The sequence below is a fragment of the Saccopteryx bilineata genome, chromosome 4, assembly GCF_036850765.1.
Source record: "Saccopteryx bilineata isolate mSacBil1 chromosome 4, mSacBil1_pri_phased_curated, whole genome shotgun sequence".
Lineage (NCBI taxonomy): Eukaryota > Metazoa > Chordata > Mammalia > Chiroptera > Emballonuridae > Saccopteryx > Saccopteryx bilineata.
In genome coordinates, this window is record NC_089493.1 from 278,521,997 (window position 1) to 278,546,917 (window position 24,921).

The 24,921-nt window shown below is 47.2% G+C and overlaps 1 protein-coding gene across 1 annotated transcript in view; it reads right to left on the minus strand.

Annotated features, from left to right (window-relative positions):
• The window catches only part of SNX29 (sorting nexin 29), a 568,687-nt gene that overhangs the window by 180,665 nt on the left and 363,101 nt on the right, over positions 1-24,921 (minus strand). Inside the window, exon 16 of the mRNA XM_066274829.1 lies at positions 15,634-15,750. Coding sequence (XP_066130926.1) covers positions 15,634-15,750 — 117 coding nt within the window. The remainder of the gene's footprint in view (positions 1-15,633; positions 15,751-24,921) is intronic.

Here is a 24,921-nt window from a genome sequence, read left to right on the forward strand (position 1 = left end):
GGCCTCCAGTCAACCGCCAAGGAGGAACCCAGGCCCTCAGTCTCAGCCTCCAAGAAAGTGCTACATACAGAAAGCAATCTGAACCCAATGAAAACACAAGCTGACTGAACTCTAAGTGTCAGCGGTTCTCAACCCTGGCTGTGTCAGATCACCTGGGGCAATGGGACATCTGGCCCCTCTTTAAAGCCTGTCCTCCAGCTGATCTGGGGCGAGCCCAGGCACCCAGGCCTCTGGATACCGTGGCTGCCCAGCACCCTGGCCTGAGCCCACTCTCGCTTCATCAGGGCCTCTAAGAAGCATTAGGATATGTTGGCAGAGTCCGTGTTATTTACACCTGATTCTTGAACCACCAAAATCACCCTGCCCCTCCAGGGCTACACGCCTCCTATCTCAGGAAACCCAGATACAGGGACCAGGCAGAACCATCCCCCTGGGGAAGCCTCCCTGGTGTGCTCTCTCCGAATGCAGTCTGAGTGACGGAAACTCATAGGCTAGGGGCTTTGGGCATAGGTGAGGCCCTGGGTTTCGTCATCACAGCTCTCCTCCGGGGGTCCACACTGTGTCTGTGAGGGGACAGTCCAAGGCCTGTTCTCTGACGGCCAAGTGCAGGTCACTACCTGACAACAGAGGGTGCTAATTTTGCACCCAATGAATAATCGAGATGTCATCCTTACCAAATCTTAGCAGATGGGCAATATTCAGACTACTGTCCAGGGGCAGAAGTAACATTCCAGAGGGGCCCGGGGCAGAGGGGACGAGTCCTCCCATGCCAGCCCTTGCTCTTCTGCCAACAGCTCCTCCAAAGGAGCTCTGGCTTGTTCTGACAGCCACAGTGTCTCTGTGACTGATGGATCATTTCATTCCCAAATTGGAAACCATTTAAATGGAGACATCAGGAAAATCAGAGTGGGAGACATATGATAGCTCCTTACACATGACAGCAAATAAAAAATGAAAACAGCAATGTTGATCATCTTGTGACAGATATATTCATGGCATGTGGAACTGACACAGAACGTTTTGTTTCAGTCAGAGTCACCAAGTATTTTCTGGGGGTCCACAGTCCGAATGCTCTGGTGAGAAGTGGGAACTAATATTCGTTCATCATTCATTTGACAAATATTTAATACTCTCTACTAGGTACTGAGGACACAGCCGAGTATAAAGAGGACAAAGATGGAGACAGCAAGTAAAAAATTCTCCTCCAAGTAGCAGTAAGCGCCATGAAGAAAAGTAAAGCAGGATGCTCTTTCATTCCGGGTATGACAAGGTGGTATTGGACCTCCTCTTTGGGAAGATTTAGAGGCATTTTCTTATTTAAGTCAAACCTCATACAACTCGCTCTGGTGAGCATCACCAGTTCTACTTAAAGATGAGGCATGAAGACTGTGAAGAGGTGAGACACTTACCAGCTCCACCACTTACCAGTCATGAGGACTTGGGGACGTCATCATACTGTGCCTTAATGTCCTCATCTCTAAAATAGAGACAGGAATACCTATACATCATGGGCTCGCCATCACAAGTAAAACCCTTGGGAAAGGGCTTGGTATGTAACGGGCATTCAATAAACGTTACCTATAGACACAGGCTGGGGTGTAAAGGCCACTCCCACTTTTAAGAACTTCACTATCTGATGGAGTAGCCAAAAGATACACCATGACACTAGTGGCTGATAATACCCATGAACAAACCATACTAATTTATAACACCTTTCCCCTGCCCAACAGGCCCATCTTCCTGGCCACCTCCTAGGCATCCTTGAAGATCCAAGTCAAATATATTTCCTTTGAGGCCTTCCATGACCAAGCCCAACAGTTAATTAAGCCACGAAAGTGTCACAATTATACCTGATAACTAACATAACTCTATTTCTTCTTTATTCGTTCATTCATTTAACATTTCAAAAGCCCACCTTCTGCCAGACCCTCATCACTCTATTGCAATTACATGTTGACACGTCTGTGTCCTCCTCCACTGGACAACCAGCTTCGTGGGCTGGAGAAAACAACTGGATATAGTTCAGCAGAACAAACTAGTAACTAAAGAACAACATTTACAAAGTAGATAAAAATAGGTAGTCCAGAAGAAAAAAGAGATTAGAGAAATTCAAAGGAAATTAAAAAAAACAAAACCCAGTATCGACAGGGCCCTCAGGGGGCTTCCTGAAAGCCGGACCTTGAAGGACAGGGGGGAGTAGGAAGGAGAGAGAAGCCAGCACATGGGGGAAGCCAAATCTCAACAATATGAATAGTATAAACGACCCCATATACACAGAGAAGACCTGCCTCTCTGTATGTAAATGCGTAAGTGTCTAGGAGGACACAGACCACTCTCCACCACAGGGCTCTCTGGGAGAGGGGTACGTATACGATATATGCCGTACTCTGGTTGCATCTTATTTCTTTCAAAATATATTCAATTATTTATGTAATTTAGAAAAAAAATGTAAAGCATGTCTCAGACAGACAAAAGGTAGAGAAACCTGACACTGCAAGTAGGAGGAGGAGCACAGGCAAAGGGGAAGGGGCAGGAGTCTGCGGCCAGAGGCCACCAGCGAGAGGCGGGGAAGAAGGTGAGAGCCAGGTCCTGCTCCCGTCTCTGCCAGACGATGCTGGAAACAAAGCTGAGGCACGTCGGCACTGGGGCGAGGCTCTGGGCGCGAGAGAGCTGGCTGTGAGTCCTGCAGTGATGGGGCGGAAGACCGTTCCCACAGGAGGCCCCCACACACTCGGGCTGGCAAAGGCAACGATACCCCTGGACAGCAAAACAAACAAATGAAAATACACACACACACAACTTTTCCAGAAAAGAAAGAAAAATCTGAGGGACCTGAGGTTCTTCTGACTTTCTCAAAAGCTCTGGCCAAGTCAATCTCTGATGCATGGCTGGACACATCAGTCACAAAGCAGATTACATCCTCCCACTTGGGTGTGGACAAGGCCTTTAGTTTTTTAGTGTCTGGGAGAACATCATTTGAACCCTGGTCAACATAATCATTACCCTCAAAACCAGAGCAGCAGCTTTGCAGAACCGGGGCAAGAAGGTGTAAGACCCACATGGGCAACTTCAAGATGGCGCCATCCCTTAAGAAGAAGTCATTTCTAAAAGAATAGAAATAGGGAGCCAAGGGTTTGGCCTTTTGTACCTTAATCAGGGATCTCTTTACCAAGATGCATCTGTTCCAAACCAATCATGCAACCGGTGGGTCTCCTGGAAGAGACAGCAACGTAATCTATACACAATGGGCTCTGGATTCCACACACCAACTGGCCAGGGACTCAACCTCCAGGAAACATACAGAAAAAAGGCATTTGTTTTTACTGGAAGATATATAAATTCACATCAAAGACATAGGGACAGCTTCCAGAAAAAAGTGTAAGATCTTGTTGATGTACAAATGTCATTCAACCACTCAACTAAAATTGCTCACTTCCCAACTCAGCCCTAATTAATGATGGGCCAGGAGAGAAGAAAGTAGAAATGGGATTTTTTCTTTTTTTCCCCTAAGATTATAAAAAATAGAAAATTTTAAAAAAGAATGTAGAAAGTCAAATGTAGCCCTGGCCAGCTGGCTCAGTGGATAGAACATTGGCCTGGTGTATGGATATCCCAAGTTTTATTCCTGGTCAGGGCACACAAGAGAAGTGACCATCTGCTTCTTTCCTCCTCCCTCGTTCCTTCTCCCCCTTTTCTCCCTCTTCCCCTCCTAAACCCAGTGGCTCTATTGGTTTGAGCATCAGTCTCAGGCACTAAGGATAGCTCAGTTGGTGCAAGTGGGTCAGCCTCAGGTGCTAAAAATAGCTCAGTTGATTCAAGCAGCAGCCCCAGCTAGCGGTTGCCAGGTGGATCCCAGTTGGGACATATGCAGGAATCTACCTCACTAATCTCCCCTCCTCTCACATTAAAAAAAAAAATCATATGCAATTGGTGGGGAAAGTAAGACTAATCAGAAGGGAACTTTATTATCATGGAGAAATAATTATTAATAATAAATATTGCCTGACCTGTGGTGGCCCAGTGGATAAAGCATCGACCTGGAAATGCTGAGGTCGCCGGTTCGAAACCCTGGGCTTGCCTGGTCAAGGCACATATGGGAGTTGATGCTTCCAGATCCTCCCCCTTCTCTCTGTCTCTCCTCTCTCTGTCTCTCCTCTCTCTCTCTCTCTCTCTCTCTCTCCCTCTCCTCTCTAAAAAACTGAATAAAAAATAAATAAAAATTAAAAAAATAATAAATATTAAGTAGTAAGTACATATATTTAGTTTGAGTTTTTATAAGTATAATCATGTGGTTCTTTTTTTTTTTTTTTTTTTTTGTATTTTTCTGAAGCTGGAAATGGGGAGAGACAGTCAGACAGACTCCCGCATGCGCCCGACCGGGATCCACCCGGCACGTCCACCAGGGGGCGACGCTCTGCCCACCAGGGGACGATGCTCTGCCCCTCCGGGGCATCACTCTGCCTTGACCAGAGCCACTCTAGCGCCTGGGGCCGAGGCCAAGGAGCCATCCCCAGCGCCCGGGCCATCTTTGCTCCAATGGAGCCTCGCTGTGGGAGGGGAAGAGAGAGACAGAGAGGAAGGAGAGGGGGAGGGGTGGAGAAGCAGATGGGTGCCTCTCCTGTGTGCCCTGGCCGGGAATCGAACCCGGGACTTCTGCACGCCAGGCCGACGCTCTACCACTGAGCCAACTGGCCGGGGCTCATGTGGTTCTTATATATCCTTAGAAATACTGTGTGCTAATTTAGCAGAAGTAGAATTAAATTGATTAGGATTTAGATGTCTAGTCTTGGTGAGTATGATTTACAAGGCAGGGTGGAGACAGAAGGAAGAGGCTGGGAGAGCCTACAATTGAGGATGACAAAAAGAAGACAAGTCTAGGGCAGTGCTGCCGTCTGACCACAGGGACGGACAGAGGTCCAATCCCAGACCAGTCTGTACAGGAGTCCCATGCGGTTGTCCCAGTCATGAGATCCACTTTTCCATGCTAATAACTTTCTCCTGAGAAACCTACATGCCAATAAAATATACAGGGCCAGGAGCCAAGCAATGCAGGGTCCTGAGGCCACTACCTGGGGGAGACAGGGTAGAGTCTGGGAGCATCTTTCACAGAAGGCAAAGGGAGAGATCAAAGCTGACTTATCAAATAAATAAGAGCAGGTCTTGCTTCCACCAATAATGAGCATGTGTCCTGTGGGTCAGATGAAAACGAGAAGAAGGAAGGGCAAGCTCACTGCAGGAAGGACTGGGTGGTGATCAGCAGGGGAGCACAGGGTGGCGAGCCCCAGAGTGTCTGGCCTGCCACGTCCCCCACCGGCGGGGCTGGAGCAGTAAACCCAAACCAAGGTCCCCAGAGCCGTGCTGGGGAAGAGGGAATCAGCAAAGGGGGCTCAGAGGTCGCTCATAACCCTGGCTTATCCTGCTTCAGAATCGGTGACAGGAAAGGTCTCAGGGTTATCTTTTCTGGACCTCAGTCTCCATGCTGAGTCACATGAAGTCAAACCAGAGAGACGCAAGTCACAGTAAACATATAATCCAGTCTTTGACCTCACCAAAGGCAGAGTCCATATTGCCCACGTCTGCCACACCCCACAGGGTGCCATACACATTGTATAAGACCTCACAGAAAATGCAAGTGACCGACAGGCAGACTAAGCACGTGCAGAAGTTCCTCCTTCAACGAAGGGCTGGCCTTCACTGAGCACAAAGTGTGTAAATCTTGATTCTGTACCTTGCCAGTGCTTCCTATTTGCAGCAATGTGCCAGCACAGGCTGCATTTGCCAACAGACGCTAAACTCTCATCTTAGTGGAAACGTATTTTCAAAGTTCTGCACCTGTAAGCCTTGGAAAGCCGGGCTCTGCCCACCAAAACCCTACACTGTAGCCGCCAGAGCTCCCTGGTGCAACTCAACTACCCATGGTGATAAGCAAACCAGGCGTAAACAAGGAGCGAGAGTTTAACATGAACGAGCACATGTGGGAAGAAAGACCTGTGACCTGGGGAGCCCCCTGAGGTATGGGAAGCATCTGCCTTGACAACAAGGAGCATGTGCTAGGTGGGGTATTTGCCCACGGGCAGAAAACCACAAGTGGGCCCAAAGTAAGGCTTTTATTCTACAGCACTAAGAAGTTTGAGGTGTGTTCTGCAAGCACCTTTCCAGATGACTTTGCGTCAAAAACTAATATATCTGAGCTAAGCCTCTCTGTGAAATGTATTTTTAGTACCCTCTCTTTAATGGCACTTTTAAAAATAATCTCCTTCAAGACAGGAGACGATTAAAATACAATGTCCAAGTGCCGAATCAGAAAGCCGCTTACAATCAAGAATGTGATGTTCAGAGCTGCTGTGGGACCGCAGGCAATTTGGTACTTGATCATTAGATATTCAGCAAGTGCCACCCAGCTGAAAAATATATTTCTTATTAAGCTTCCTTACTTAAATAGCATCAGCCCTCAGATGAAATCACTCCCTCTGAAGATCTTAAAGACACCAAAAAAGTCCCAGGAAGCATTTTATTTCAAAGTAAACCTTATTACAAAATTGGGATGAGTTTTTTCCACCTATCCCATGCCTGAATGTTAAATTACTTGTCTTTCTCTCCTCCCAGCTCAGCCATTTCAACAGTGGAGGGAAGGGGCCCCACAGACAGCAGGCAGCTTACAGCAAGACAGCTGTCCAGCAAAATCCAGGGAGACGCCTTTCTGGATAATGACATGTGTGGCTGACGGAGTGTCACCACCTCCCACAGGTGAGTGGTCAGATTTACACCTCATATGCCCATGAGTGACATGAGTGACTATGTGTGCCAGCCTCCGAGAAGAGGGAAATGAACACAGGCCCTGTCTCAGGGAAGCTAGCATCAGTCCACAGGTGAAAAAAAAATCAACACAACGGGTTTATGCAGAGTGACAGAGGCTGCAGCCCAAAGTGCCCAGGAGACACAGGGGAGGGGCCAGCCAAGCGCTGAGGAGGGGGCGTCTGCAAAGGCTTCCCTGGAAGTGGATTCACTGGAAGCTGCGTCACAGGGACCTTGTGCAAAACATGTAAGTCTTGGACAACGAAGGAGAAACGAAAAAAATCTGTGGCTTTTCTAAGACAACTGCAATGAACAGCAGTATTATCATGTCACAGAGTGATGTAAATGTTAACGGAACTAGACACAATGGGAAGGGGAGAGGCAGAGTGAGACACGTGCAGAGAAAGGGACTCAGCACGGGGCAGACACAGACAGAGGGAGGCTGCGATCCAGTCAGACAGAGGCAGAGCAAGAAAGACAAGACAGAAACGCAGGGGGAGAGAGACAGGACTAAAAAGAGAGAAGCGTTCAGAGACAAAAGAAACTAAGAGGCAGATATAAAGCAGAGAAACAGAGCGAGAGGGAGAACAGAGAACGCTGGAGAAGCCAGAACAAGCTGCTCTGTGAGGCAGTGTGAAAGAGCCCATAGACGCTGGACCCAGTGCTGAGAACACGACCGAGACCCGGGCCAGCTGGGGAGGGAGGAGCAGGCCAATTGAATCCAGGACTGAATGCTGACCTGTCACTCACCTCCCGTGTACCACAGGCAGGCTCACTGCAACCCACAGCCATGCAATGTCACCTCCTCTGCTCCAAGCCCTGCAGACCCCATACCCAGGCAAGCTCATGAGACAAACCACGCTTTCAGGACCCCCTTACCAGCCAGCCCCTGGGTAACTACCATGATATGCAACAGGGCCCTATATCTCCCAAACACATGCCTCGAAAAGCATCTTAGAAAAGATGCTCTTTGGGGAAATAATCGTGGGAAATAATGCATACAGCACAGGCTGTACCTGCCCCCTTCGGAGAGCTAGGCGGCACTCCGGAGGGAGATGCTATAGCAAAGAAACCTACTGAACACACTTAAATCGAACATTTTTCAATCTTATTCCATTAAACATCCGAATCTTTAAAACCACCAAGAGTGTTGTGCCTAGAGCAAAAGAGACACTAAATTTTCCCTGAAATTAAAGACAAGAAAAGAGAAAAAAACATAAGTGGCCCGGAGTTAAAGAAGGAGAGCCACGGGCCGGCACTCTGGCGCCCCCGGGAAGCCTCGAGCCAGGGGCCGGCACTCTGGTGCTGCGGGGAAGCCTCGAGCCAGGGGCCGGCACTCTGGTGCCGCCAGGAAGCCGCGAGCCATGGCCATCATGAAATCACTCTGCGGCTCAGTCTGCTCAGCTGAAAAATGGGTCTAATAAATAAACTACACAGGCTTGTCCTGCAAGTGAGAGGACAAAAATGCACACTCACACCAGGCGCTAACAAAGGGTGGTCCCTTTACCTGACAGGTTTGGGCGGGGACAGGTGGGAGCAGTGACAATAGGAACAAACCACAGGATGATGCTTTGAGGCAGGATAGTGATTATACAGACCTCAAACCAGACCACAGTGGACCAACTCTTCAGCTTAAGTGGAGGTGAGGCCGCTTCAATGGTGCCTGGGAACAGAGACTCACCAGGGAAACAGACAAGTCCAACTTCAATTACAGACAGAGACCAAGTTTGCTCCCCCCGGGGACACACCAGCATTGAATGAGCTACTGTCTCCCCATCCCTGCGCCGTGGCTTGAACTGACCTCTGCATCTCAGGTTCTATTTCTCCATTTATTATTCAAAACAGTAGTGGCCCTGGCCAGTTGGCTCAGTGGTAGAGCATCATCCTGGCATGTGAAAGTCCCGAGTTTGATGCCCAGTCAGGGCACACAGGAGAAGCGATGATCTATTTCTCCACCCCTCCCCCTCCCCCTCCTCTCTTTATCTCTCTCCCCCACTCCCGCAGCCATGGCTTGGCTGAAGCAAGTTGGCTCCACGGCTGAGGATGACTTAGAATGGTTCCATGGCCTTGCCTCAGGAGCTAAAATAGCTCAACTGCCAAGCACGGGTCAGCAGCCCCAGATGGGCAGAGCACCGCCCAGTAAGGAGCTTGCTGGGTGGATCCTGGTCAGGATGCATGCAGGAGTCGTTCCGCCTCTCACTTAGTAAAAAGAGACCCGAAAAACAAGAGTTCTTCTCCCAGAGAATTTTCAGGGCTATAATCAAATCTTGCTAAAAGGTTTTAGAAAAACAAAACAAAATCCTCCAGCATTCATTTACATCTTACACCAGAGGAGGGAAAATAATGAGGAGAGAGTCCTAAAAATACATTCAAAAATACAAAAGGGAAAATAACTCAACCCTTAATCCCAAACTCTTTCTTAAAATACGTGACTTAAGAGTTTATAATATAAAAAGAAACCACTGAGAAGAAACTGTGTCCCTAGCTTTTTAAAAAAATTATTTGGTCCATATAGTTATTTTCTGCTCTATGAAAATGAAGTTCTCACTTAGCAAGCACTTAGTGAGCACCTACTATGTGCAGGGCACAGTGTTAGGCTGGGGATTCAGAGATGGAAACAGGGTGAGGCTCTTCCCGCACACCCGCTGAGCTGTTTGACTGGTAGAGACTCCTCACTTGACAGAAGAGGAATGGGCTTTCCAAATAAAGCAGACACAGTTCTGCCCTTGAGGTGCTTGCTCAAACACTGTTGGCCTGAAAGGGAGGCTAAGCCAGGGTCTGCTGAGAGCCATGCCAAGTGGAAACGAAGGGGAAAGAGGCTGAGATTCCCAGGACAAATGCCTCTCACCATTAAAAAGGAGATAAGGCTCCAGATCTTTTGCCCCAGCTGTCTGACTCTGGGGAGATGAGAGGAGTGGGCCTAAGGCAATAATGACAAGGTCAAGGTGTCCCCTTGGGGCCACTGATCAAATGGCCAGCTTTTCCTGACAGCCTGTGGTCCTTAATGATGGCTTTACTCGCTCCTCCCTCTGGCCATCCCAGCCTGCCCCAGGAAAGGACCCCACAAAGGGAACCACCTCTGTGTGAATGATCTCACTGCCCTGAGGGGCATGCAGACTTAAGCAAAAGGGAGTGTGGCACGGGGGAAGAGAGGTGGACTTGCATGTCATAGGGGCCCAGGAAAAATTCCCTCACTCATTCACTCAATGAGCAACCCACCTTTACTGAGCACCTACCTTGTGAATCACTGGGACTCAAGGGAGAAGAGACAGTAAGTTGCCCCCATTGAGCAGGGGAGACAAATACTGATCGGTAAGAAATGGAAAATTACATCACGAGAAGGGGGAGAGATAAATATAAGCATGGTAGTCACCGTGGAAAATCTGACTTTGTCAGGGCATCAGGAAGGTTTCTGGGGAGGCCAGGAGCTGATCGTGAGGAGTGAGTTTCCTGGGCCCAGGGCTATATTCCAGGCAGAGGGAACAGCAGGAGCAAAGGCCCCTCAGAGGGAGGGGACAAAGGGCCTGGAGCAGAAGCAAGCTGATGGGGGCGGGGCCTATGCCCTTCCACATCCCAGCTGCCATATCTAGAAGAGAGGACAACCACCCCACCAATTCACAGGCTTGTCTTCAGAGTTCACTAAGAGAATGAAGGCAAAGACCCATTGTGTGCCTGGCACACTGCTGGAACTCAATAAATCACAAGCTGCTGGCAGATGCTGGCCCCCAGAAAGTTTCCCTGGTGAAGGAGGACAGAAGAGGGTGGTGGTCTTCCCCAATCCCTGGGGTCTCACAGGACAAAATCTCTGGGGTTTCACCCCGCCAAGCTGAGCCCCACAAGTTACCAGACAACCTTCTTGTCTAAATGTAGGATTTCACAAGATGGTTATGCCAACATTGCCATAAAAATAAAAACGGACAACTCAATATCTATACTGACCAGGGGATGGGAATGCAGCATAATCAAATGTCAAAATAACCTAGAGAGAGCCTGACCAGGAGGTGGCGCAGTGGATAGAGCGTCGGACTGGGATGTGGACCGAGACCCCGAGGTCGCCAGTTTGAGTGCAGGCTCATCTGGTTTGAGTAAAGCTCACCAGCTTGGACCCAAGGTCTCTGGCTAGAGCAAGGAGTTACTCAGTCTGTTGCAGCCCCACAGTCAAGGCACATAAGAGAAAGCAATCAATGAACAACTAAGGTGTCGCAACGAAAAACTAATGATTGATGCTTCTCATCTCTCTCTGTTCCTGTCTGTCCCTATCTATCCCTCTCTCTGACTTTCTGTCTCTGTAAAAAAAAACAACAACAACCAAAACTGAAAAAAAAATAACCTAGAGATGTTTTCTCTGAACATATGTACCCTGATTTATCACCCCATTAAAATTAATTTTAAAAAAAGATACAAAAGGAAAAAAAAAAGATTTAGTAAATTCGGCAGGTCCCGGTGGAGGCGAGGGGGAATACTGACCTGGTTATGAATCATGGTATTGCCAGTTCAAGGGAATGCCATACAGTTTAAAAGAATGATGCAGGTCTCTATGCCAAGTAAAAGAATAGGATCTCTAAAGTATTTAAGGGGGGGTGACATTCAGATCAATGAGGACAGCAGCAGGCTACTAGACAGCAAGACGTGCAGGCACTGGAAACACAAAGCATGTCGTGGGTACTGCCTCTGGGTAGGACAGCGGGGGACAGGGAGAGGAGGGAGGTTTCTTTTCCACTGAATATCCTTCTACACCACTTGACTGCAGCATGGGTACAACGAGTTTTGTCAAGAGTCCAAATTTCTCTTAGTTTCTACTGTTTAAAGAAAAATGCAGTCTTTCAAGGCCAACGGACCCAGACCTGCCACTTTCCATTGTGTGACATTGGCTCAGTGACTTCATTTCTGGGTTTCCCTTCTGCTAAATGGGATCATAATAGTAATTACTGCTGGGTGGGTGAGGAATAAACGAAAGACTGATACTTTGAAGGTCCTTATTTTTTGCATATATCAATTACTCAATAAAAGCTAGCTGTTAAATTGGAAGTATTGATTGGTACAAGTGGTGCATCGTTTTTATCGTTCACAAGTGGACGAGTGCACTGAAGCTGCTTTCTGGAAATGTGTGTGCAGAGACAGTAGTCTCCCACCTTTCTTTTAGCATAAAGGACCCCACAGGGTCCAAACTGGACCTACCCTAAGGATGGGACCATTCCTCAGTCCTTACCTGCCATCAGGCCCCTCTCTAGTAGGGTGGGCCTTGCAGTGTGTTGGGATCCCTGAAACTGGGCACGGAGGCAGGAGAGACTGGCCTAGCCCCCGAACAACCCACCCCCATGGGGCAGCAGGTCAGCACCGGGCCTGCTCCACTCCTGCAGCCTCTCGGGCCTTTCTCAGCTGCAGGGCTGTGGACACAGCAAACGGAGGAACCGCACCAGACAGGCCCTAAGTCTCTAGTGTGGAGCACGGCTGGGGGACACTGCAGAGGGACTCCTGGGACCTTGAAGGTCAACGGGTAACACAGGGGAGCCCCTCAGACCTGCTCCCCCCGACTCCCCAGGCTTGGTGGAACGTGGAGGAAGAAAACAGACTGTGATTAAACCTGAGTTTGAATCCAGCTCTTCCACATACTGTAAGGCGTGGGGCCTCTGTGAGCCTCAGCCAACCTGTAAAACAGCGACAGAACCACTTCCCACCAAGGGGTCACAGTGCTTATTCAATGTGTTTCCCCTAGGAAACCTGGATCTCCCTAGTTCAAGAAAGCCACAGAGCCTTGTACAAAGTCTAGGACCCGTGACGGTGGAGGACAAACTCAATCAGGGACTGCACTGTAGGGCTTTGAGCGTGGCGGCAGCATCCACACGCTGGCCCCACATACATAAACGGTCCCGTGGGAGCGGCATCTCCAGTGCTGTTCCTGAGACTGGTGTCCTGGCTCCTCCCGATGGAAGCACACACCACGCCTCCTGAGAAGCCACTGTGGCATCCGAAAGTCAAAGCTGAAACTCACCAAGCTTGGAGAGCTCGTGACCAATTCAAAGGCAGGCAAGGGGCAGAGAAATATGGGGAGCCTCGCCACAGGGCTGCAATCAACAAAATCCTAACTAGGAAAACCTACAGTTCGAAGGGCCAAGTTCCTTAGATGGGAACAGCAGGAAGGCAAGAGGCATAAGGCAGAACTACAGAGGGGGAATGTGCAGATTACAGCAGGTTTAAGAGATCTACCCCTCAAATGTAGTATGTGCACTTTAACAGGATTCTGATTAGAGCAACTAAATAAAAAAAAAACAACTTTGAGAGAACTGCAGAAAATTGAACACTGATTGGACACTTGATAATATTAAGGAATCCCCATTAATTCGTTAGGCATAATAATGGCACTGTAAGTATCTTTTAGTGATAAATATTAAAATATTTATGAATACAATAGCATGGCTTGGAAATAATTTGTACAGGGAAGTGACTGAGTTGAGTATGAATGAAGCAAAACTGAGTGTCAGCTGATTGTTGCTAAAGCTGAGAGATGGGTTTCATTAAACGATTCTATCTGCTTTTACATCTGTGTGAAATCTCCCACCTGTATTAAACACAGGAATCATTGAACCACAGGCTGGGAGGGAAAATTTACAATAAGTATAAGTGGAAAAGATACATAAAGAACTGCTACAAACCAGTAAGGAAAAAAATATCACGATCCAATAGAAAATGGGGAAAAAGACCGTGAGAAACAAGTCACGGAAGTGGAAACCCAATGGGCAACAAGCAAATGAAAAGATGGTCCGTCGCACGTGCGCAGAGAAATGCAAGTTAAAGCACCTCACACCTGAAAGTGTTAGCAGGGGTGTAGAAAGTGTGGGAAGGAACTCCTGCCCACTGACAGCGGAATCTCAAATAGGTGCTTTTACTTTACAATATGGCAAAACTCAGTAAAGCGTAAGCTACCACACCCTACAGCTCAGGAAGTTTCACGCTTAGACTCAGGCATTGACTTTAGGAAACATCTGTGTAATGGATGTAGGAAGTAATAAAAGATGGCTACTAAGATAAAAAAAGAAAAGAAAAAGAAAGTAGTCATTGTGCACTTCCCGACAGAAAATATCACCCCAGTAAGAATTACGCTTTCAGCAAAATGAAATCCGAATCCAAGTCCCTAGGTTCAAATGCCAATTTAAGGAAATACAGTTAATAGAGGAACCTGTCAAATAGCACTGATTAGAAATGCAATCAGCAAATTTCAGGTGGTGAAATGACCCAGGGTCTTTAATAAATTGTAAAAAAAGAGAAGGGGAGAGATGAAAGAAGCCTCAATGGAATGAAAAAAAATGTAAAAGAGCAGTTAAATTCATGGAGACAAGTAGAACGATGATTTCCAGGGCTGGGCGGGGAGAGAAGAATGGAGGGTTAATGTTTAATACGTAGAGCATTTCCATTGAGGCAGATGATAAAGTTCAGGAGACATGTCAGTATGGTCATTTACATAACATTGTAAATATACCTAAAGTCACATAACTGTACATATTAAAATGGCTAAAATGGTAAATTTTATGTTAAGTATATTTTACTATAAAACATTTTTAAATAAGAAACATAAGACACATGACTAATATAATAATTGGACTTCATGAGGATCTTGAGTCAAAAAACTAAAAAAATTATGAGACAATATAAGAAATCTGAACACTGATATCTGATGAAAAAGGAATTACTGGTGACTAAGGGATGACAATGATACCATCTTTACATTTTTCTTATTTTGATACACACACACATATCTACTATAATGTCTCTAGATGAAATAACACTCAGTATTTGATTCAGAATAATACAGAATGGGGAAGTGGATATGGGTAACTTCAAAGAGACTGAGCAGGATTAATCATAATTCAACTTGACAATGCATATCTAAGATGTATTTCACTAATCTGCCTACTCTGGGCATTTAACATTGAACATAACAAAAAAGTTTTTAAATAAAAAAGACACTATTACAAATGTGTTCAAAAGGACAAGATGCTCTCATCATCATGGTCTTTAACAGCAAAATACTGGCAACAATCTTAAAGTCTATGGACACGCAACTGGATCAAAAATATTGTGGTATTTCATTCAGCGAAGAACTGGAGTCGAGAAAGTGAATGAACCAGGTCATGAGTTCTCAACTGTGATGTTGCCCCCCAGGGGATGGGAGATCTGGCAATGTCTAGAGAGGCTTTAGTTGCCATTTTGGGGTAGGGTGCTACTGGTCTCCAGTGGGTAGAGACCAGAAATGATGCTGAACATCCCACAATGCATAGGACAGCCCCTCAACAAATAATTATACAGCCCAAACTGTAAAGAGTGCCGCAGTTTAAAATCTCTGTGTAGATCTCTACAGGACAGTCCTCAAACCACAGTACAGATCTATAAGCCACCTAACAAAAACAAGGGGCAAAGAGATGTATACAAGTCATACTGTGTAGGTAAAAGTTACACAAAACCAGGACTGTTTAGGGCTCATGGGAATTTATCTATGTAATAAAGTATAAAATAGAGGAAGGCTACATGCCAGTTTCAGAATAGTGATCATGAGGGGCTGGGGCATGAAATGTTACAAGGGGGCTTCAACAGAATTTGTAGCTTTTATTTATTCCATCCCCCACCTGGGAAAAAAAAAAGCCAATGTGGTTAAGGTTAATGTACACAAAATCTGGATGGTGGGTACATGAATGTTTGCTCTCTAGTCTGAACTTTTCCAAAGCCTTGACGTTGTTAAAAATGAACAAATGAAACAGTGGGATTGCAGACAGGAGGGCTGGGAGGACAGACAGAGACTGGGCAGAGGGGAAGGCTGAGATGTCCCTGAGTGGCAACACTCACCGGCCCCCGGAGGTCGATGAGCTCCTGCCTCATCTGGGACACAAGGGCTTCCTTGGCCACCAGGGCCCTGTGCAGGCGCTCGTTGAACTCAATCAGCTCACCGTGCATCTCCGCCACCTGGAACACACAAGACCGGACAGTGAGGCTCAGAGGGCAGACCCTCCCCAACGGCTTTCCCCACCTGGGCCCACCACCTGTCAGCAAGGCATCAGGAGGTTATTTGGGTCGGAGACAGTGGTGGGGTTCAAATAATTTAACAGCAGTTCTCTGCCCTAATACCTGTTTTAAGTATAAAAAAATAAGATATATTGAAAGGTAGTTTATCATTTCATGCCTTTAATACTTAAATAAGAACAATAAAAGAGGTACACAAAACTAGATTGTTATAAGAGTTTTAAAATATTAATGAAAAATATTAAATAATACCTGACAAAAACAATAAAACTGTTATTTAAGGTATCTCCAATGACAGTTTGTCATCCTCCAGTTGTTTGGCACTTTTTCTCTTTATATTATAGATTTGTTTACTAAAGTAACAAATGTGAGGAAATTAAAACGTAGTATTTCATCAAAAGTACAATGAGTTTCATGAAATGAGTAAGTACATATTACAAGCATAGTTCCATCAAATTTTTTTTCACCTATGGATGGACTGAACATTACTACAGGCACTTAGAATACATTGTTGCTCAGATGAACATTAAAAATAGAGTAAGGAATATAAATTTGTGATTTCCACATTGGGGGGCTGCCCAGGCACCCACCTTAGAGAGAATCCTGATTACAAGTGCCATTTTAACAACCAGTTCGCCAAACTCAACAAAAAATTAGGTATCAGTTCTGCTGAACCGGTGCGAACCAGCTGAATCCCAACACTGGCTGGAGACATAACACTGCTCACAGGCGAGCTACACAAATCCACCCGTAAATTTAATATTTTTTTTCACCTGGTTGATTTAACACTACAGAATTGATAGTTCCCAGTTTACGATTAGGACATGACTGTATCAGGTCATTTTGTACCTTTGGCTTTTATTCTTAATTCATGAACACTTTTCTAGCAAAGGTTTTCTTTCCAATCTGAGTTACGTCTGGCAAGAATTTCCCTGCTGGTGGCACAATTAGAATAACTGACCATTTCTGTTCATTGGGGCCTTGGTTCTGAAGACCAAGAATATAGAGCCAGAGCCTTGTTGAAACAGTGACAGACACAGCTGCAGCAGCACAACCACCCTACAGTCACTGCTTTCTCCGGGCCAGGAAAACACTCCTTGTGCACCCCGCGTCTTCCTTACACCAGCTCTAAGAGGCGGGTATCATTCCCACCTTACAGGAAGAGAAACATGTTGTAATTTAATGCACTGGGTCAAGGTCATATGATTAGTGAACCTGGCTCTTGATCATTGGGCACTTGCCACGATCCTACCACTGCACTGTGCCCACATGCAACCCAATCAGGCCTGCTGTTAGCCCTCAAATTTTTCCACATTCATGCAATACTCTTGGCTGATCCCAAATAAATAAAAATGGAGGGAACCATAAGGTAATCTATGATTGATGTACAGAATGAACAACAGATCTTTCCAGTTATAACTTACAAAAAACACAAAGAAGCCCTGGCTGGGTAGCTCAGCTGGTTGGAGCATCGTCCCGATACACCAAGGTTGCGGGTTTGATCCCCAGTCAGGGCACAAACAGGAAGCAACCAAGTAGTACATAAATGAGTGGAACAACAAATCAATGTTTCTCTGTCTCTTTCTCTCCCCCCCCCCCAATCAATCAATAAGAAAAAAAACACAAAGATACCCTATATGGTTAAGGCATTTATAAGGTACTCTATATAATGCATAAATATCAGACCATTTGCAATAAGTACTTTACATAACATATAAAATGTACTGTCAGAATTAAGAAGGAATATTGGGAGAGGCTTTTTTAAAAAATGGATCGCTGAGTCTTGATGCCTCCGGTAGGAATAATGGAGAGTGTTCCCTCTTTTTGATTATGTTGTTACATAAAGGGTAAAAGACAAAAAAGGAACTACACCAGAATATTAACATCCATCGAAGTCCATTCTTTCTACTGTTTCTTACTTTTTCCTTTCCCAATAAAGCAATCTCTCATTTATCAGCCAGAATAACCACCTAGGCACCTTAAAAGAATTAAAACTCTTGGCCCTGGCTGGTTGACTCAGCGGTAGAGCGTCGGCCTGGTATGTGGAAGTCCTGGGTTCAATTCCCAGTCAGGGCACATAGAAGAAGCACCCATCTGCTTCTCCACTCCTCCCCCTCTCCTTCCTCTCTGTCTCTCTTACCCTCCCACAGCCAAGGCTCCACTGGAGCAAAGATGGCTCTGGGCACTGAGGATGGCTCCATGGCCTCCGCCTCAGGCGCTAGAGTGGCTCTGGCCACAACAGAGCAACACCCCAGATGGGCAGAGCATCGCTCCCTGGTGGGCATGCCGGGTGGATCCAGTTGGGTGCATGGAGGAGTCTGTCTGCCTCCCCGCTTCTCACTTCAGAAAAATACAAAAAAAGAAAGAGAATTCAAACTCTTCACATGAACCTAAAGGGAACATGGTGCAACCAACGTGAAATCTACCAGGTTCTCAATTATAATCCTGAAGCTGCTATTAACTGGCTCAGTGAAGCCCCTCTCTGGGAATGGCACCTTCTGTTCCTCAGGTGCCTACCTCTCTCAGACGGGTGTGAAATGCAAAATGGAAGTGGCACAGAAGACACGGCATTAGTCATGCAATTAACAATGGGAGAAAAATCGCTGAGCCTTTACACTGCTTTTTCTATTGTACATACCCAAAATTAATATCCTCCAGTTGCCTTGTTCCTTTTGTATAAAAAAATGCTTGAGATGATCTTCTTTTGCCCTTTCACAAATAAATACACTATCGCTAACAACGCCTGTGTGGATTCTCTGCACGGTAAGCACATAAGCTCTCTGTGCGCTTCCCCGGGGCTGAGAACCCACTTACCCGCAGTTAGCAGGAAACACACTACTGGCGCTATTACTGCTGAATACCTGCTAACATGCCCCACAAAATTCAAGCTTTAAATAAACGCCAGTCTCATTTCTAAAGCAAAGCAGGCTTTTGCTTAGTTTTTGTTTTGCAGCGGGAGCCAGAGTGTTAAAACAATTTTCCATAAATGCATAAAACATCAAAACATCCCAGCTTCAAGTGGTGTTTATCGCAAGCTGTCAAAACCCTGGTTCTCTCTTGTAGCCAGAACAGTGACTTGACCATGTCGGTCAAAGCTTTCATTTCACTGGGGAATGGGGCGAGGGGATCTGATGGTACTGAGGGGGCAAAATTTGATAAAATAATTTCCAGCAACCATTAAAATCACAATGTTCATTGTTATTAAGCTCAGCGCTGAGAATTGTCATGTTATATCCCTACATACAGCCATTGGTTCAAACAGCTTTCATCTTACACAAACCACACCGCACTTAATGTTCCTCAAATAATTCTTTCCAAACTCTGGAATAACTAAAAATGAATTCAAAACTCAGAGTGAGCCTCAGAAGAAGAATCTGAGGTCACAAATAGTTCCCATTACCATAAAAATAAGGGCAGGCTACACAACCACTGCCGACGAGAATTTCTATTAGGTTCTGAGGGCACTTACAGGTCTCATCTGACCTTCATTCCTTATTTCCAATAGCCGCACAGAATCGCGGGGAATTGGACCGAGAGAAAATAGGTGCCCTCCAAACCATTCTCTGCCAAGAGGCACTGATCTTCCCAAAACAACATCCTGACATTGTCACCTGCTGTTTAAAACCTTCAATGCTTCCCGCTGTCCTAAGAATACGCCTTCAAGACCCGGCCCGGCCCCTCTAGCCCCTCTCCTGCCCCCTCCCTCAGTGCCTCACTGGCTTCACTCAGTCTTCCGTGCTCCCTAAACACGCTGAGCTGAGCGGTAGGGCACCAAGGAGACAGGGGAGAAAGGCACACCCCATGGAGGAAAGGTCAGGTACAATGGCTCTGAGGTCGACAGGAAGGCAGTTGAGAGAGGTAGTTAAGGGCTCAGATTCTGGTTCAAGACAAGCCTGTGCTTGATCACTTACGGACAATGTGCCCTGATAAAAGTCATTGGACCTCAAAGAGCCTGAGGTTATTCACCTACAGAATGGGAATTAGAAATTACCCACACCTCACGGGGCCACTGTGTGGGGGGAGTGAGCTACTGCTCTCGGCAGCCCAGCACCATGTCTGCGCTGGGAAGGAGAGCGGATTTCACCTGCTGGGCACAGAGAGGGAAATGGAGGAGGACGAGGACGGATGGGTCTCCAGAAGCCAGATGGCAGGGGCCCCGTGTGCGGTACCAAGGCGCGTGGACAGCTGTGGAGAAACCGCCTATCTCCCGAGAGGGAATGTCACCGACAGAATTGCTAGCCATCTGCCAGGCATTGTTCTTGGTGCTGGAGCAGGCAGAGAGTCACGGGATTCACGTCCCACAGGTCACGTCACTGAGCGCTCAGGGAGAGGACGACTTGGAAGACAGAGTCAGGGAAGGCCTTCCCCGGGGCAAACACTGAGGAGGCCCTTCTCCAACTGGTCCTGGCACATGCCAGGCAGCCTCCCTGGCTGATCTGTGCCCTAAATCACCGCGGGCACTCCCTGTGTTCCGGCCCTGTCAACGCTCTGGGCCGCTCTGAGAGTCAGCTGTATTTCTTTCTATTCTCAACACTTTTTATTTCCTTGAAAATTAATTTGAAGACAGTTAAGGAGGAAGTGACATTTGACACTAAAGAAAGTGACAAATCAAAAGCAAATTCCAAGTGGAGATACACTAATCACAGCTGATGCAGCTTCGACCACAGACCAACGTGGGCCAGAGGGGTGAGAACAGAGCCCTGATTCTCAGAATGGCCCAAGGGAGTCACCTGGCCAGAAGAGGACGGGGCTCCTCAGCTGTGCTCAAAAGTGCACGACGCGTAATGAATAAGGTGCGAATGCCTATCAGTCACCGCTTGGGTTTCATCCTTTGGGCTGGTGAGAAGATGGTACCATCAAGTCACAGGGATGTTTAGCAACAGCTATCAAACTTTTAAAATCCCTCTTCTGTGACTTGGCCAATCTCTGCTGGAGAGTTATCCGGCCCCTGTATTTATACGTGTGCTCAAAGCAGTTTAGTTCCAAATGGCTGGAATCTACCAAAACGCCTAACTGGGGACTGATGAAATATATCCTGTTCTGCCACTCTCTCCCAAGGCCCGCCCCTTGGCAGACATCACTAGTCAACAGCAGCACTCCTCCCTCAAGCAGCCATAGCCACTGATCAGTGTGTTGGCGTACAAGATGACACCTATTTGGTATCCCTGGCATAAAGGACAGAGGGAAGGAAGGTAACATTTGAGTTGTGCTTCAGGAGACTGAGCAATCCATTCCAGCTGGAGCATCAGGGAGGATGGTCTCCAAAAATAATGTGCCTGTGAGAAAGCTTTTAAGTCTGTGAAAATCCCAGAAATTATCATAATTACCTGCCAAATCATGACAGAATGATAAAATTTTAAAAAATGCCTCTGGCATTTCCTTTCATTTCAGAATGTTCTATCTAATCACATTGAAGTAAATCATGCTTTGCTCTCCTGCAGCTCCCTAACAGACCCCTCCAGAGTAACAGGACCAAGACACCCCGGCCCCAAACTCTGACGTGACCGCAGCCGAGGCTCTTCTGGTCATATACACACTCTCCACGAACGTGTACTCAGACGCCTCAGAACCTAGTGTTGATAAAAACGCACAAGCTGGTGTTGGTCCCATTCACACCGCCTGTGGGGAGGGATCTGGAGTCTTCTTTGGTCCTGAGGACATTGTACCTGCCTCTGTAAAGACCAAGACCTCACCGTTTGCCTTAACACACCCTGGAGCCCCAACTGCACACCAGGCCTTCCCCCAGTGTCACATCCATCAGCTCATGGGACCCCGCAACCCCCTGCAGTGTGGACCTGCTTTCCTAACGAGGCCTGGAGGCTCTGACAGTCCGAAGTAGCAGGGTGGGACAGCCACTCTGTGTTCTTTCAACTACATCTTCAGGAGCCGAGTGTGTCCCACAGAGGAGGAGAGTAGAGCAGGTGGCCCAATGGCACCCTAAGCAAGCTGAGCATCAGTCGCACGGAGGGCTTCTGAGAAATGCAGATTTCTGGGCCCCACTCCCAGAAATTCTGACTCCGTGAAGGGAGGCGTCTAGAGGTCTCGGTGCCCATGATGAGCTATCAGATTTGGGAGCCACAGCAAAGACAAGGGGAAGGGTCTCACACACTGGGGTCTACACAGCACTGGGCCCTCCCCTAGTTGTAGAAACCAGTTGTTCAGTTCATTTGTCCAATAGCGATGTCATCAAAGCTCTTCCACTTGTCAGATCGCAGCCACTGAATTCTCACTGAGGTGAACAAAGCCACAAGCCAGAGACACGCCGCCTCGAGCCTGCCGGCCAGCAGCGGACGGCAGCGGTGGCCACGTGCGGCACTGTTGCTCTGGGCAATGGCACAGATGTTGGTCTGCAACAGTGCTGCCCAAAGGGGGTCCGTGAACTGGGGCTGGGAGGCTAACTGCTCGCTACCTGCCTGAGATGAGCTCAGAAACTGAAATTAAGAATGCAGAAACATTTAAAGCAATTTCATGCTGCTGTGAAATCCAAGAATTCCATAATTTTTCTAGATTTTTTTAGTAGTTTACAAAAGTATCAGTCTGCAATGAATTGGAAATTTTTTAAGTTGGTTCTTCACCACAGATAGTTTGAGAAGCAACTATTGATATATACAACACATACGTTATATCTGAAATGTCTTGCATTAATTAGTAGATAGAATGATGAGTAATGATGCAAAAAGAAAGCCAAAATATGACCATTTTGGATAAAATTTAGGAGTGTTGAAAGATAAGACAGCTCCAATGGTATCAACATCTGTTGTTCTTTTAGATGCATATACATTGTTTTCTGGTAGTGTCAATTTAGGCTTGAAGACTAAGAAAATTAAAAATGGTAACTGAAATAGGGCAAGTCCAGACCTAGCCCAGGACACAGGTCACGGAAGTCCTCAAAAATCAGAGTGGCCCTCACTCTCTCTGACCCTGGCTTGTTGAGCCCTTTCAACAATTGTCTGTTTGTGCCCATTTCCCAGAGGAGAAAGGTGAGGCTTGGGGGCTAAAATTACAAAGCTCACAAGTGACAGTGGATATTTCAACTCTAGTTATAACGGCGCTAAAGCCCTTGTCTTTTATATCGTGTGACCCATCAGACAACAAATGAATAGCCCAGGAAGAGGATACTGTGCCCATTTGAGGGTGGAGGAAGCTGAGGCTCAGAGATGCGCAATGACCTGTACCTAAGGCCACGCAGCTTATTCCCTCGCAGAGCCAGAGCTGTAGACCAGGTTTCCTGCTTTCAAATCTAATCTGTTCCTCCATTGGGGGCCATGAGACTCCGAAAAGACAAGACATAGGGCAGTATCTGTACAGTGGTGGTGAGGAGGGGAAGTCGGCTCAGGGAGCACTCACTCCGCATCGGACTGCTTGACCTTGTCCCAGTGAGGTACCTCACTGGCATCCCATAGCTCCCTGGGGTACGTGTTATTTCTAATTTTATAGCTGAGGAAACTGAGGCACAGAAAGGATAAACATCTTGCCCTAGGCCACACGGAAAGCAAGCAGCAGAACTGGGATTCAAATTTCTGAGTCCATGTCTTGGACTCCCTACCCTGCCTCTCAGCATACACCATCACCAGCATGCTGCCCCGGCATCTCAAGACACCAGTGGACCAGCAGGGGACCCGAAGGAGACGACGAGCCTGGACCAAGGACTGAGAGCATCACTCATCACTCAAGGCGGAGGACACCATCTCTCTCTCTCTCTCTCTCTCTCACACACACACACACACACACACTCACACTCACACACTCACACACTCACAGAAAAGGCACCATCTCAGGTTGCTCCCACAGCCTTCTGCGACCCCAGAGGCCCAGCCTGGCTTGTTACAGGCCCCTCTGCAAACACACTCCTCGTGGGGGTGCGGCCAGTAAGGGCCTTCCTGCTGCAGTCGGGCCCTCCTGTGGGGTTCAGGGGCCAGAGGAGAAGCTAGAGAAGACTCTGGGAACTCCAGCAGCCAAAGACGAACCTTCTTTAAAATGGTTTTGCTTCATGTGAAGGCATTTTGGAAGCCAGTCTCTAAATGACAAAACCAGCATGAAGACATTCAGGGGGCTGGCAGGCATTACTGGGGGACGCTCAGGATCAGCAGCCATCTAAGTGGGGACACCTCAGGTGGGGCACAGAAAAAAGAGGGGCTTGAAGGTCCAACCTAGGTCCTGTCTGCTCACTGCTGTGTGACCTTCAGTAAATAATTTCAGTCTGTGATTCTGCTGTCTTCATTGTCAAATGAGGACACTGTCCTCTACTGCACAGATTTGTCATGCAGAACAAAAAATAATAGAGTGTGGGTAGCTATCCAGTGCCTGCCACAGACAATGATCCTTAAATACCTGTTAACAAGCACTCCTGGGGTCAGGCTGTGCAGCACACACAGCAACCTGGAGGTAGAGCCGTAGGTCCACTTTACAGATGAGCAAAGCGAGGCTCAGAAAGGTAAAGTGATTGTCCAAAGTCAGCAGTCTGCAATGGCGTCAGTCTGACTCAGGAGCTTGCAGCCCTGTATCTTGTATTGTCAGAGCCCCCTGCCTGTTGCTTTGATTAAACTGCATGTGGGGCTGACCCCAGGGCTTGCTCAGGCTTGTCCTGAAGAGGCAGAAGCCCTGGTATCTGAGCAGTGATCCTCCTCGACATCACGTGGTAGAGCCACCAAGCCACGCTCTCATCAGCAGCCCAAGGGGCGGATACATTCTGCAGAGCCGCCAAGCTAAGTATATAGATGCTTGTAAGGAAACCCCAGTGATGAGTTCACATTTAAAACAGACTCCCTTAATCTCCTCTGTAACAAGCCCCTCTGTGCTCAGAAGTCAGAGCTTGAGAGAAGAGCTACTTAAAAACATTTGGCTGGGATTACGCTTTAATGGGAAGAAAGAAACACCCAGAACTAACAGCAGCTCAATTAATAATGGGATGCCTCTGAGAAACAGATGTTTAGGTAACTGTTACAGCTCCGATGTGGGGCTGGTCTTCATTTCCCTGACAGGCGACCTTTCAGAGGATACACAAGGTAAGTGGGGCGAGAGGGCGCCCGGGGCAGCAGCAGCTAACAGCCCAGATAACACTTCTTTCCTGCCTTCCACTAATGACCCTTAAGGAGCAAAGGCAAAAAACACAGA